The sequence below is a fragment of the Phaethon lepturus genome, unplaced genomic scaffold, assembly GCF_000687285.1.
Source record: "Phaethon lepturus isolate BGI_N335 unplaced genomic scaffold, ASM68728v1 scaffold20348, whole genome shotgun sequence".
NCBI lineage: Eukaryota > Metazoa > Chordata > Aves > Phaethontiformes > Phaethontidae > Phaethon > Phaethon lepturus.
The window spans coordinates 53,631-64,891 of record NW_010558549.1 but is presented as its reverse complement, the minus strand read 5'-3'; the positions used below and the strand labels follow the sequence as shown (position 1 = coordinate 64,891).

The window sequence follows — 11,261 nt, the reverse complement described above, 5'->3', positions numbered from 1 at the left end:
CAGATGGGTTGGGAATTGCTCTCCTTTCCTCCCATTGTTTTCTTACCTGTCTGAAAAGAATATTGAGAACTTTCCACTTTCAGTAGAGGCCAGCATAGAGGACAACTTCTCTAAATGGTTTTCACTTGCAATCACTAACAAAGCCTGCAAGTGGTCTTCAGCTTGAGTTTAACAATGCAGTTATTGAGTAATGCTCCCTTAACCCTTTGGCTCTTGCGTAGTTCTCGAGTGTATCTCGCAATTACTATATATATGTATATATATGTGCTTTTTACTACAGGATGCTTTGCATGTGGAATGGAAAATGGATTCCGAGTTTATAATGCAGATCCACTCAAAGAAAAAGAGAAACAAGGTAAAATGCTTACTTATTATACTGTGCTAGTTCTGTGTTGGAAGTTCAGCCTCCTTGTTTTGTTTTTTTTTTTTTTCCCCTGCAAGATCCTTGCTTAGCTTTCACCCTTCTGTCACTGGAAGGCTTTGAATAAAGCCTCAAGAAAGGAAGTCTGTGCTGGTCCCAAATGGACTCTCACTTATGCCACTGCCTGGTCAGATGTTTAGATGCTATTCATTTGCATAAAGCTGGCTGATGATGAACTTGTCTCGCCTTCTTGCAGAGGCTGAATTGTATTAGCTGTTGCTAACGTTTGTAGTCCGGAATACAAGATAAGTCACCTGGTTATTCACAAGTGAGAGCGGAGTTGCTCGCTGCAGCGGTATTATGTACCATCAAGAGAAGTTGTTCTGTTCTTGTGCAATAATCTGGATGACCTAGTACGGCAATAAAAGCACTGCCTTTTTACTGGAGATCTGAACCTAATGTTTCTCGTACTTGCTTAGAGTATTGCTTGTAAGAGCACTGTGAGCTCAGACCTCTAATACTCTAAATTTTATATTCTCTGTATGCTTAAAAAATTTGGGAGGATCTTAAGGCGGTAAAGCTAGTGTCATGTCTTAACAGAAATTACTGGATGAGCTATATGAACAGGCAGTGGGGCTTTTTATCAGAAAGCAAAGCTAACTGAGTCAAAATAAGGGAAAATGAAACATAGCCATGTGATCCTAACCCTAAATATGGGAAGAATGCTGCCATGCTAAACAGGTTTCCAAGCACTTCAGCCTGTGGTGGTAGAAAGGATTTAATAAGAGGAAAAATGTATTTAAAATAGCAATTCCTATAAAACCAGGCATGCTTTCGCTTTCTTGTGCTGCAAGAGATTTCAGTCACTGTTCATGTAGCCAAAGCTGACAAACTGTTTTCTTAATACTAAATTTTTCCGTAAGCAACACGTTTTGGGACTATCATCTGTGATAGTGTGCTAGAAGGATCAGAATTCAGGTTGAAGTCCTTCTGAGTTCCTTGCCAAAACTCTCCCTGCCAGTAGCTCTGGACGTACTTCCACGACTCCTATCATGAAGCGTTTCTTAGGAGTCAGATTGCCTTTCCCCTGTGCGTTCCAGGAGGGCAGGCTGTACTGGCTGCACAGGTACACAGAGAAATCTTATTCATTTTTCATGTATATTTAAACCTACCTGAGAGAGACAAGCTCCATCTGGGACTATTTGATTGATTTCTGTAACTCAGTATGAAACTAAGTCTCAACTGTTGCACCTGGCTTGTCTGTCTCATACCCAGGAGTTCCATGAAGTTCCCTATCCAAGCATCACCTGTCAAAATTTTAAAGATAGTGATTGAAGTGTCTGTTCTAACATAGATTTGGAACACATTGCATGTTTTTAAACTGTCTTGGGTTAGCATTTGTAAATAAGACTTTTTGTGGCAGTGATAATACCTTTTCATAAGAAAATGTGCTGTCATGCTTTAAATGCTTTAATGGAGTTAAGAGGAGGATCTGGTGCAGAAGGGGGTAGTGTCCAAATACAATTGTTAGGAAGGAAACTCAGCAGTCGAAAGTGTTGTAGAAACCACAAGTACTTGTATGAAATCCAAGGCTCTACTGCTCCAATGTGAGTATCTTTCCAGGCATCTACCTTCAGCGCTGTGTAGTCAAGTCCCAGCACAGATTCCTCATCCAGGTGTGCTGCGGTGCTTCTTCATGTCAAACTGCATCTCCCTTGTCCTGTCCTTCATGCGTATGTCCACATCTTTCCATGGTAGTGCTTCTTCCTGGCTCCTCAGATAATTTTGCAGTTTTCTCCCATCCCTCTTTCTCACAGTAGGTCTTTCTTGAGTCCTTCTGAAATTTTCACTTTTTCTCTAGCTTTGAAATGGCTTACTAGTTTTGTCCACCTTTCCTGCTGCACCCTGCCAGTGTGTGGAGGTATCAAACAGTCTTTTAAAGTAGAAGTTTGTTCTTAATTCTGCTCATCTACCTTGAAGGCCACAGTTACAGCCTCTCCTCCTGACAGTTCAGTTCCCTTGCCCAAGTGGAATGCCAAGCATCCCTCTAAGCTATGTAAACAAAGCCAAGCCCCCACTGAAATGTCATCAAATTGAAAAATGTTTTTATTACAAAATCCCCTGGTTGATATTTTGTTCCTCCATTTGCATCATAAGCACGGCATCTTACTCTACTTCCTCTGCAGTTGAGATTCTTAAAAAGAAAAAAAAAAAACTTTTCCTTGCACTATGAAAAATAAAGCAATTTGGCTGAGAACCCTAAACAAGCACAAAAAAAAAAAATCAAACAACCCCCCCGCCCCTTTAGTTAAGAGTTCTTGCCAGTCACCCCCACCCTTAGAGGATTCTCTGTTTTTTAACCTCAGCTAAGGTAGGAAGATACTATTCCTCTCGGGTGCCTGGGAGATGTGCTAGATAACGCGAGCTTTTCTTGTAACAGTGGTAAAAATTAGATGGCATTTTAACAGGTTCTGACACTTAAATACATTTGTTTTTCAGAATTTCTAGAAGGTGGTGTTGGCCATGTTGAAATGTTGTTTCGTTGCAACTATTTAGCGCTAGTAGGTGGAGGAAAAAAGCCGAAGTACCCACCTAACAAAGGTGAGTCTCGAGGAATAGATCTTGTAAATGCTTGCCTTGCCATCTGTGTGAAACTGCCCAAAGAGCTCCCAAGCTTCGTGGTGAAATAAATTGCATCGCTGCTGTTGCGGTGTTAACAGGCAGTTACCTGCAGTAACTGGTCTGAGACCTGGTGACAAAGCCTGTACTTCTCACAGGTAACTTTGCAAGTAGACTCCAGCTCAGCAAGCTGAGCAGGGGGAAAAGGTCCTTGGCTGGCAAGCTTTGTGAGAAAATATGCTACTTTTGGTTGGGTTTTTTTTTTGACTGCTGCCACATTTCTTTGATAACCTCAGAGCAAAACAAAAAAGCTGGTTGTCTTTAGAAAAATTTATTTTGTCAGCTTTTGTGGTTGGAGTTTACCAGGTCCTACCTGCACGAGTCATAGCATGAAAGAGTGGGTTGATGTGTAGTAGCTCAGTGCCTTCTCAGGATGCCAATCTGTAACTGCTCAGCTATTGGATGCACCTCTTGATTTAGTCTTCTCAGAAATAGAAGTTGTTATAATGGAGACAATGTGGATCTTCAGCTATGCCTTGGTGATCTAACGCAATCTCTGCACTCTTCTAGTAATGATCTGGGATGACCTGAAGAAGAAGACTGTCATCGAGATAGAGTTTTCTACAGAAGTCAAAGCAGTTAAGCTGCGAAGAGATAGGTAGGTACAAAAAACGTGCTCCAAATGTGCAGCTTGGCTTTGCACACTCTTCTTATTCAATTCCAGCTGTTTCTGGAGAGAAAAAGATCCTCCTTACCACCAGCAATTAAAGGTAAAACAGGCTTTTGGGGGCAAGCATTCGGTGTCAACAGATCACAGCTCAGGTATGCTGGTATCGGAAACCTTGGTGAAAAGCCTGCGAGCCTGTCTGGCCCCCTGACGTAGGGAAGTGTTCTCATGCGGCTGTGCTGACTTTGTCTAGGTATGGAGCGTGAAGGGAATTCAAGCAGATCTCTAGAGCAAGAGCATTTCTTAACAGCTGGAGTCTCTGTATGTGTGCACGGAGGGTTCTGCTGTCACAGCTTTGGATAAAGTGCTTTGCAGGCTCACAGTTGCATGGTGTTTTGTAAGGCTGCAAGTCTGTTGGGGGGGCAGGGGGAGAATATAGCAGTTAGATCAGTTGAAAGCCTTTGCAGATCTGAATTAATATATATATGTCCCTGTTCTACCCACCCAAAGTCATAGGAATTTCTCGTCTGTTTCAGAATTGTGGTAGTCTTGGACTCGATGATTAAAGTTTTCACGTTCACACACAATCCCCACCAGTTGCACGTCTTTGAAACCTGCTACAACCCTAAAGGTTAGTTGTGTGTGTGGGCTGGGGAATGGAAGCAAGTTTATTCTGTTCCTGACATGCTGTTTATCTTTAGCTGCCTGAATCGGTTTCCTTTAGTAAGTTGTTAAACAGTTTACTTGCTGCACTGTAGTCATGCCCTTTGGAGATGCTTTTGTGTTTATAAAATGGTTATTAAAATGTATTAATACTTGGCACAGAAAAGCTTTCTCATATACTCATGTTATGTTAACAGATTTGATTTCTGGAAGAGCTATATGCTTTTTCTGTAAAGAACCTGTAAACTTGATGTGTTTTGTGCTGAAAGCTTAATTATAAACACAAACTCTGTTGAAGTACATCATTCCTCTTTTCCCATTCAGCTAGAACCTAGTCTCTTACAGTGACAAAAAGACCCTTATTAGCAAACTGATTTTTGTCCTTTTTAAATAGGAAGTTATGGCTTTGTCTTTTGAAACGAGCAGAAGGTATCTTGAACCAGGCTGAGTAGTCGTGCCACCGGCTAAGAACTGCCTGGGGCAGTGATGCCAGCTCTAGGCTCCAGGCAGGCCTGGGAGGGATAGGGCTTGGGTCTGACCTAAGGGAACGGTTTCGTTGCAGTAGGTTTATTGAAAAAGGGAGGTCCTGTCTGGAAGGAGAGCTCGAGGGTCGTGAGATGAACACACTCCTGCATCAGCTGCACACTTAAGACTAGCTGTGTATGTGAAGGTCTAAAACTGGAGGGGTGGAATGTCTGCCTCTGGGCACAACTGTGCCCTGCTGTGCTGGTGGTCAGGATCCCAAAGCACAGGGCCGGAGTGGGGAGGTGGAGGGAGCTGGGCTCCTTTACTCACACAAAAGGAGACTCTGATGGGCTGTCTGCAGCTGGTGGCTTATGGCTACTTGAAGGACAGTTACAGAAACAACGGAGCCAAACTCTTCCCAATAGTGCCAGACAGTCAAACAAGGGCTGTTGGCCATGTGTGATACTTTGGGAGGATCAGCTTGGATGTCAGGAAGATGTTTTCTCCACCAGGAGGTTACTTAGGCTTGGAGTCCCCATCTTCAGAGGTCTTCAAGCCTGCTAGAAGCGACCATGGAATTGCTGGCTGCGCTCAGGGCAGCGCAGCCTAAACACAGATCCGGCATGCTGACTTAAGAGGCTGGTGGGCGTATGGTGGCCGATGCAGAAGTGTGCTGTTTATGTGATCCCCACCTGGTGCTGCCAGCTGTGGACTGAGTTTGCAGGAGTTTTGCTATCAGCAGAACACCTGGGAGAGATGCGATTTACCTTTAAAGGATCTGCAAAAAGTTATTGAAGAAAAAGGGCAAGTGCCATAAGAACCAAGTTCAAACATGAATTGATAATAATCAGTTTTACTGACAGAGGAGAAACTAAGATATCAGCTATTATAAGCCCTTATCCTTTTTGAGCTGCTAAGGAGACTTTTTTTTTTTTTAAATAGCTTTGCTGTAACAGCCTGATGGAGCTGATCTCTGAAAACATCCAGATTTTGGATAACCACAACTAGGTTACTCTGAAGTAAAGTGATGAGAGCAAGTTAAAATTATGCTACTCCCCTACTTTACTGTGCTCCACATGTATGGACGGATCATGTTTTGGGATACCGCAATAGCCATTAAAATGAAATTCTGATTTACTACAATGTATGTTTGTTCTGAAATTACCAATATTTTAGAAACTTATGTTTGAAAATTTTATTAGGTTATGGAAATTACAGTTACTCTTTTTTTTTTTTTTGTCTTCTAGGTCTCTGTGTCCTTTGTCCAAATAGTAATAATTCTCTTCTTGCATTTCCTGGAACACATACTGGGCATGTGCAGATAGTGGATCTCGCTAATACCGAAAAGCCTCCTGTGGACATACCGGCTCATGAAGGTGTCTTGAGCTGTATAGCTTTAAACCTGCAGGGAACAAGAATTGCAACAGCATCAGAAAAAGTAAGAATTATCTCCTCCTACCTCTGATTTACTATGTGATTTACTATGTGTAGCAAGTCCTTCTAATGTAAGAAGTCACATCCTTTCGTAGGAAAGGCATAGAAATAAGTAACTGGAAAATTTTGTCATTGAACTGTGTATTCTTGGTCTTTATCTTTACTGCTTGCATAGGATACCTAAACAGCGATCCTAACACCGTGCCTGAGGTAGCATTTGTGTGTTAGGCGACTGAAGGGTTACTGCTACAGTGATGTTTGAGTGAGGCCTGGTCCAAGCGGTTCACGTGTTTCATGTGTTCTTCAATGAATACTATTAATTTTCAAAATAAAGGGAGGGGGAAGGCTTACTTGCATTCTTTCACCTTTATTATTTTCTGCTTGAATTCACTTTAAAGCCCCTGGCTAAAGAAATACTTAGGTCTGTCATGCTGGAGGAGTTAGTTCTGCTCCCGTTACAGACCAGGAGGGAGGTGCACTGCCTCCATTTTTCACATACACACACTGCAGCTGTCTTCATACAGAGTCTCAATGATAAAATAGTTCTTGGAATATTTACCAAATTGTGTGTGGTCGTGTGTTACGTAGGGCTAAACAACGCACTATGCTGACAAAAACCTGAAGTTCCTGCCAGCCTTTGGGCTGGGCTGAGGCAGAGAGCTGTAGAAAGAACGCAGAGCGAGTCACAGACCTGCCTTCTCTGTGGGAACTTTGGTGGAGTCTCTGGTGAGCTTCATCTCCCGAGGGACAGGTCCAAAGCAATGTAAGGTCGATGGGTAAGAGGCAAGCTGAGTACTTGCTACCCTCTTCCACTCAACTGAACGGAGTTTCTTGAGGACAATCTAAATTAATCCAACGAGTCTCCGTTTAGAATAGTTTCTACAGCACAGCCCATAGCTAAAAAAGCTTAAAAATAAGAAAATGCAGCCATAGTCTCTCTTAGCTAAGCTTAATTACTGTATGTCTTTTAAACAAAGCTTTTGAAACTGCCAACTCTGTTGCTAAATGGAATAATAATCTGCTGAATTTGTACTGAGACGGTCGTTTTTTTAGTGTAGAGGAAAAAGTTTAAACAGCATTGTCAAACTGCAATAGGAGTATGGGCAGGCTGTCATACCGAGCATGCTGCAAGAAAACAGCTCGTGTCTTCCATCAAAACTAGGCTGACACTTACCTGAATCTTTCTCTGCTGGGTTCTGTTATTTACTGGTGTGTGACTGGAGAGATGCATTTGTTAACCAGGTGTATGAGATGAGCTGCAGGTGACAACGCATACCCACTCTTCATCAGATGAAAGTACTGCTGAATTGTCGATCGCTTTATTTGGGATACGCTGACTTGTGTTACACCTCTGGTGTCAAGCTTAGTTTACTTTGACGTACAGTTTTCTAATGTAATAGTCTTTCTGTAACCCAACTCAGTTATGGCGTGTCTCAGATTGGGATCACTGCAGATAATGAGCATGCAATAGGTAACTAATTCTTCTAGAGTAGTTCAACTGAACTAAGTGTGAGACCAGCCACAGCCTGATGGTATTGAAGTGGGAAAAGAACTGCACAGTAGTAGAGTACTGATTATGGGGGGCAAGAATGAAATGATTTGCAGAACTGGGCACAGAAGGCTGTACACAAATCTAATGTTTGTAAACTATTGTCAGGGCTGCACTGGTGCTTTAGAATGTAACTCTGGTGGAACTTACGTAGTTGAGTAGCCAAGTTACAAGATTGTATACCAAAGCATTTGAGGGGGGAAATCAATATGCTTCCCCAAACTTACCATCTCTCTTAGAGATTCTCTCAAATGTACTGAGATGAAGAACCCAGCTGTGTATGTAGGGGCATGCTGCTCAGACAGGATTTTAGGATGCATTCACAGGTGTAGAGAGTCTTCTGTCTTTTCTAATAAAATGCTTGATTCCTTTTCAAGGGGACCCTTATAAGAATATTTGATACTTCATCAGGGCATTTAATCCAGGAGCTACGAAGAGGATCACAGGCAGCCAATATCTACTGGTAAGTTTAACTGCTGCTGGTTTGCTGTCTCACGGGTATTGTTGTGCTGAAGCAGCCCGGTAAACAGCACCCGAGTCTCCCTTGCAAAGGAGAGCTATGCAGCCACCGGGCATGAGGCCGAGCTCTCCTGGTGGGCAGCGGTGCCCGGGCTGCACGGGACTGGGGCTGCTTCCCCTCGGCTAGGAGCTGGGGAGGAGAGAGCAGTAGCTGGCAGCTGTGTGGAGCCTGGCCTGGGTTACAGGGGTTGTGACAAAAACCTATGTAGGATAGGTGTGCTTCTCTGCGTGGAGTAAAGGGGAGCTGGGGCGTACTTCAGCTTCACTCTGAAACACCGGGAATGCAAAGATCCAGTCTGACACTTCCTGGAGAGCCCAGGGGAGTACCCGGGGGTGAGTAGAGCGTTCATTGCAACACAGTGCTGCTCCGCATGAAGTGCAACTAAGCCACTGCTGGAAGTGCTCTCCCAGGAGCAGGGAAACGTCCGTTCAGCTGCTGAGCGTTGCACCTTTTATCCGATACCTGCCTACTCCTCGGAGCAGAGGTTGTGTGTTTTCTTGCAGCAGAAGTGGCAGAATGGCCATGTCGGAGCGGGCTGCTGCATGGCTGGTCCCGATCGCCCAGGCCCTCTGTTTTGTGTGCATGCACTTGCCCCTGCAGGGGCTGTTCGTCCTGTCAGCAAAGCAGTGCTCAACTGGAGGAGTCCCAGCTCCCCCAGCAGAGGAGCTGTTAACACCTTTGCCTGCCAGGCTGGCAGCTGCTCTAGGCTACTGCAGCAGCAGAGCCGCGTACACCAGCAGCTGTGGGTATGTTCCAGTAGAAATACTGCAACTGTCTGTATTCTCTACAGTATAAACTTCAATCAGGATGCTTCCCTCATCTGCGTATCCAGTGACCATGGCACAGTACATATTTTTGCTGCAGAAGACCCTAAAAGAAATAAGCAGTCAAGGTAGGGTTTGAGCCATTCTGAAGCCTTTAGGGGGACTGGGGAGGGCCTTGACCTTTTAATATTAAAAGTTTAAAACACTGCTCCTGTCAAGCAACAGCTAATGCCTGCTTTACTGGAGGTGACAAGATTAATCTGCTGTGCTTGAGTGAAGTTGCAGATTTGGGACTAAGAGCAACGTGTCCTTTGCGGAGCTGTAGAATTCCAGCAGAAGGTTAGGCTGTCTCTTAGTACTATGCGGATGCCTCACGTACAGCAATCCCTACTAAAAATCTATCCTTCTGGCAGTTTTTGCAGTCACTAAAAAACATAAAGCCAGAAAGGTAGTTGTAGGGTCCCTTCCCTAGAAGGGGAATCGTGCTTATTACCTGATACTTAGTAGAAGAAAATAGAAAGCCAATCAAAAATAGCAGTTACTGTGAACCCTCTGACTTGTTCAAACACACCAGCAGTTGTAAATCAACTCTATAGTCAGCACCTTGCTAAGTTGTTATGCCTTTTTTTTTCTCTTTCAGTTTGGCCTCCGCCTCCTTTCTCCCCAAATACTTCAGTTCCAAATGGAGTTTTTCCAAATTTCAGGTTCCCTCAGGCTCTCCGTGCATTTGTGCCTTTGGAACAGAGCCAAATGCTGTCATAGGTAAGCACTGCAGGCTTCCCCAGGTTCTGCCTGGAGAACCAGGTTTTGAACTACCCTGGCCTTGAGCTAGAGGGAATGCTGAGGTGAGACACCAGCATGACAAGGGAGAAAGATCAAGCAGGACCCGGGGTGGAAGGGGGCTGTACTGAGCTGACAGAGAGGGCATGGGGGCTGCCTTACCTCAGGCTCCTCCAGACTACCCCTCTGTGTGTTCCACTGGCTTGGAAGGTCTGTTTAAGCTGTAGCTAAGGAACAGAACGGTGCCTCTGGAACAGATAGGCTTAATAATATGACTTTGTTTTTGTTTCAGCAATATGTGCAGATGGCAGCTACTACAAGTTCTTATTCAACCAAAAAGGGGAATGCTCAAGGGATGTCTATGCTCAGTTTCTAGAAATGACGGATGACAAGCTTTGACTGTGGGGGTCAAAGTACTGCCTTGGCTATTCTGCATCTTTGGAAGGACAGTATATGAATGTCTGATACTGAGCAAGAAGCTTAGCAGACCTCACTGAGAAGCCTGGCCCAACATGATCAGAACAAGCTCTGAAGTAGTGGACTACATATGTTTTTTTCTCATTTCTGCAAGTATTCATCATTAAAATCTCTTTGGGTTACTGTCATCAACTCAAGTTTTCAAGATGTGGCTTTTCAACAAGCTTGTGCCTATTGGGTTTCTCTTAATCTAAACTGTGAAATGACTTTAGATTAAACACGAGTGCCTGCCACACTAAATGAGGGGGCTGTACAAACGTACAACTAGCCTTAGAAAAAGGGATATGAAAACAGGCAATTTTTAGGCATTGCTTTACTTCTGCTGACTGGCTGGGAGCAGGGGGAATACTAGGGATCAGACCAATAATGCTCTACCAGCTTGGCTAGGAACAGGAGTGCTGCCTTCGCCCCCCCGCCAGGCTTAGCTTAGTGTTGCGGAGGAGACGAGACGACAAGCGCGTAGCCCTAACTGTAGCTGGAACCACGCGTGTCCTCTGTGCTGGTGTAGGGGGCTGGGTGGTGGTGGGGGCCTGTGGCCACAGACTGCTGCTCCCCGACGCCTGCCCCTGTCGGGTGAGTGGTCAGCACTCACTGTCCAAGGTGCCAAACTCTCCGTGGCAGCTGACAGCATGTTTAGGCACTGGCTGACCCAACTAACCTCTCCTCGGCGCACAGAGCGAGCAGCCAGGGCACACGGAGCTCCTGTAGTTGTAGAGGCGATTCCTCCTGTAACGAAACAGCCATTCTAGGTTTACAAATGGCCCTCGGTACTGGTGGGACAGCTGTACTGGCTGGCCTTCAACTGGAGGACGGGACAGGCCCCTCAGACATCCAGCACAATAAATTGGCGAGGTGGCATGAAGCATCTGTCTCTGCAATGGCTTTAAACTTGCAAACTTTTTCTGTTTTTGAGATGTTGCATACTAGATGCTGTTGGCCTAGGGACAGTTAGGTTAGACTAA

At 44.6% G+C, this 11,261-nt stretch overlaps 1 protein-coding gene across 2 annotated transcripts; it reads left to right on the top strand.

Annotated features, from left to right (window-relative positions):
• The first annotated feature begins 286 nt into the window (after positions 1-286).
• WDR45B (WD repeat domain 45B) lies at positions 287-10,211 on the top strand. Of its 2 annotated transcripts, XM_010293110.1 has the most exons (9): positions 287-355; positions 2,861-2,962; positions 3,551-3,638; positions 4,184-4,278; positions 6,023-6,213; positions 8,136-8,221; positions 9,069-9,170; positions 9,683-9,804; positions 10,192-10,211. In XM_010293110.1, exons 1-9 carry the CDS (start codon positions 298-300, stop codon positions 10,209-10,211), a joined length of 864 nt encoding a protein of 287 aa, XP_010291412.1. In that variant the 5' UTR covers positions 287-297. The 2 variants fall into 2 exon arrangements, with proteins under 2 accessions (XP_010291412.1, XP_010291411.1); XM_010293109.1 differs by lacking the exon at positions 10,192-10,211 and having other exon boundaries at positions 9,683-9,878.
• The last annotated feature ends 1,050 nt before the right edge of the window (positions 10,212-11,261 follow it).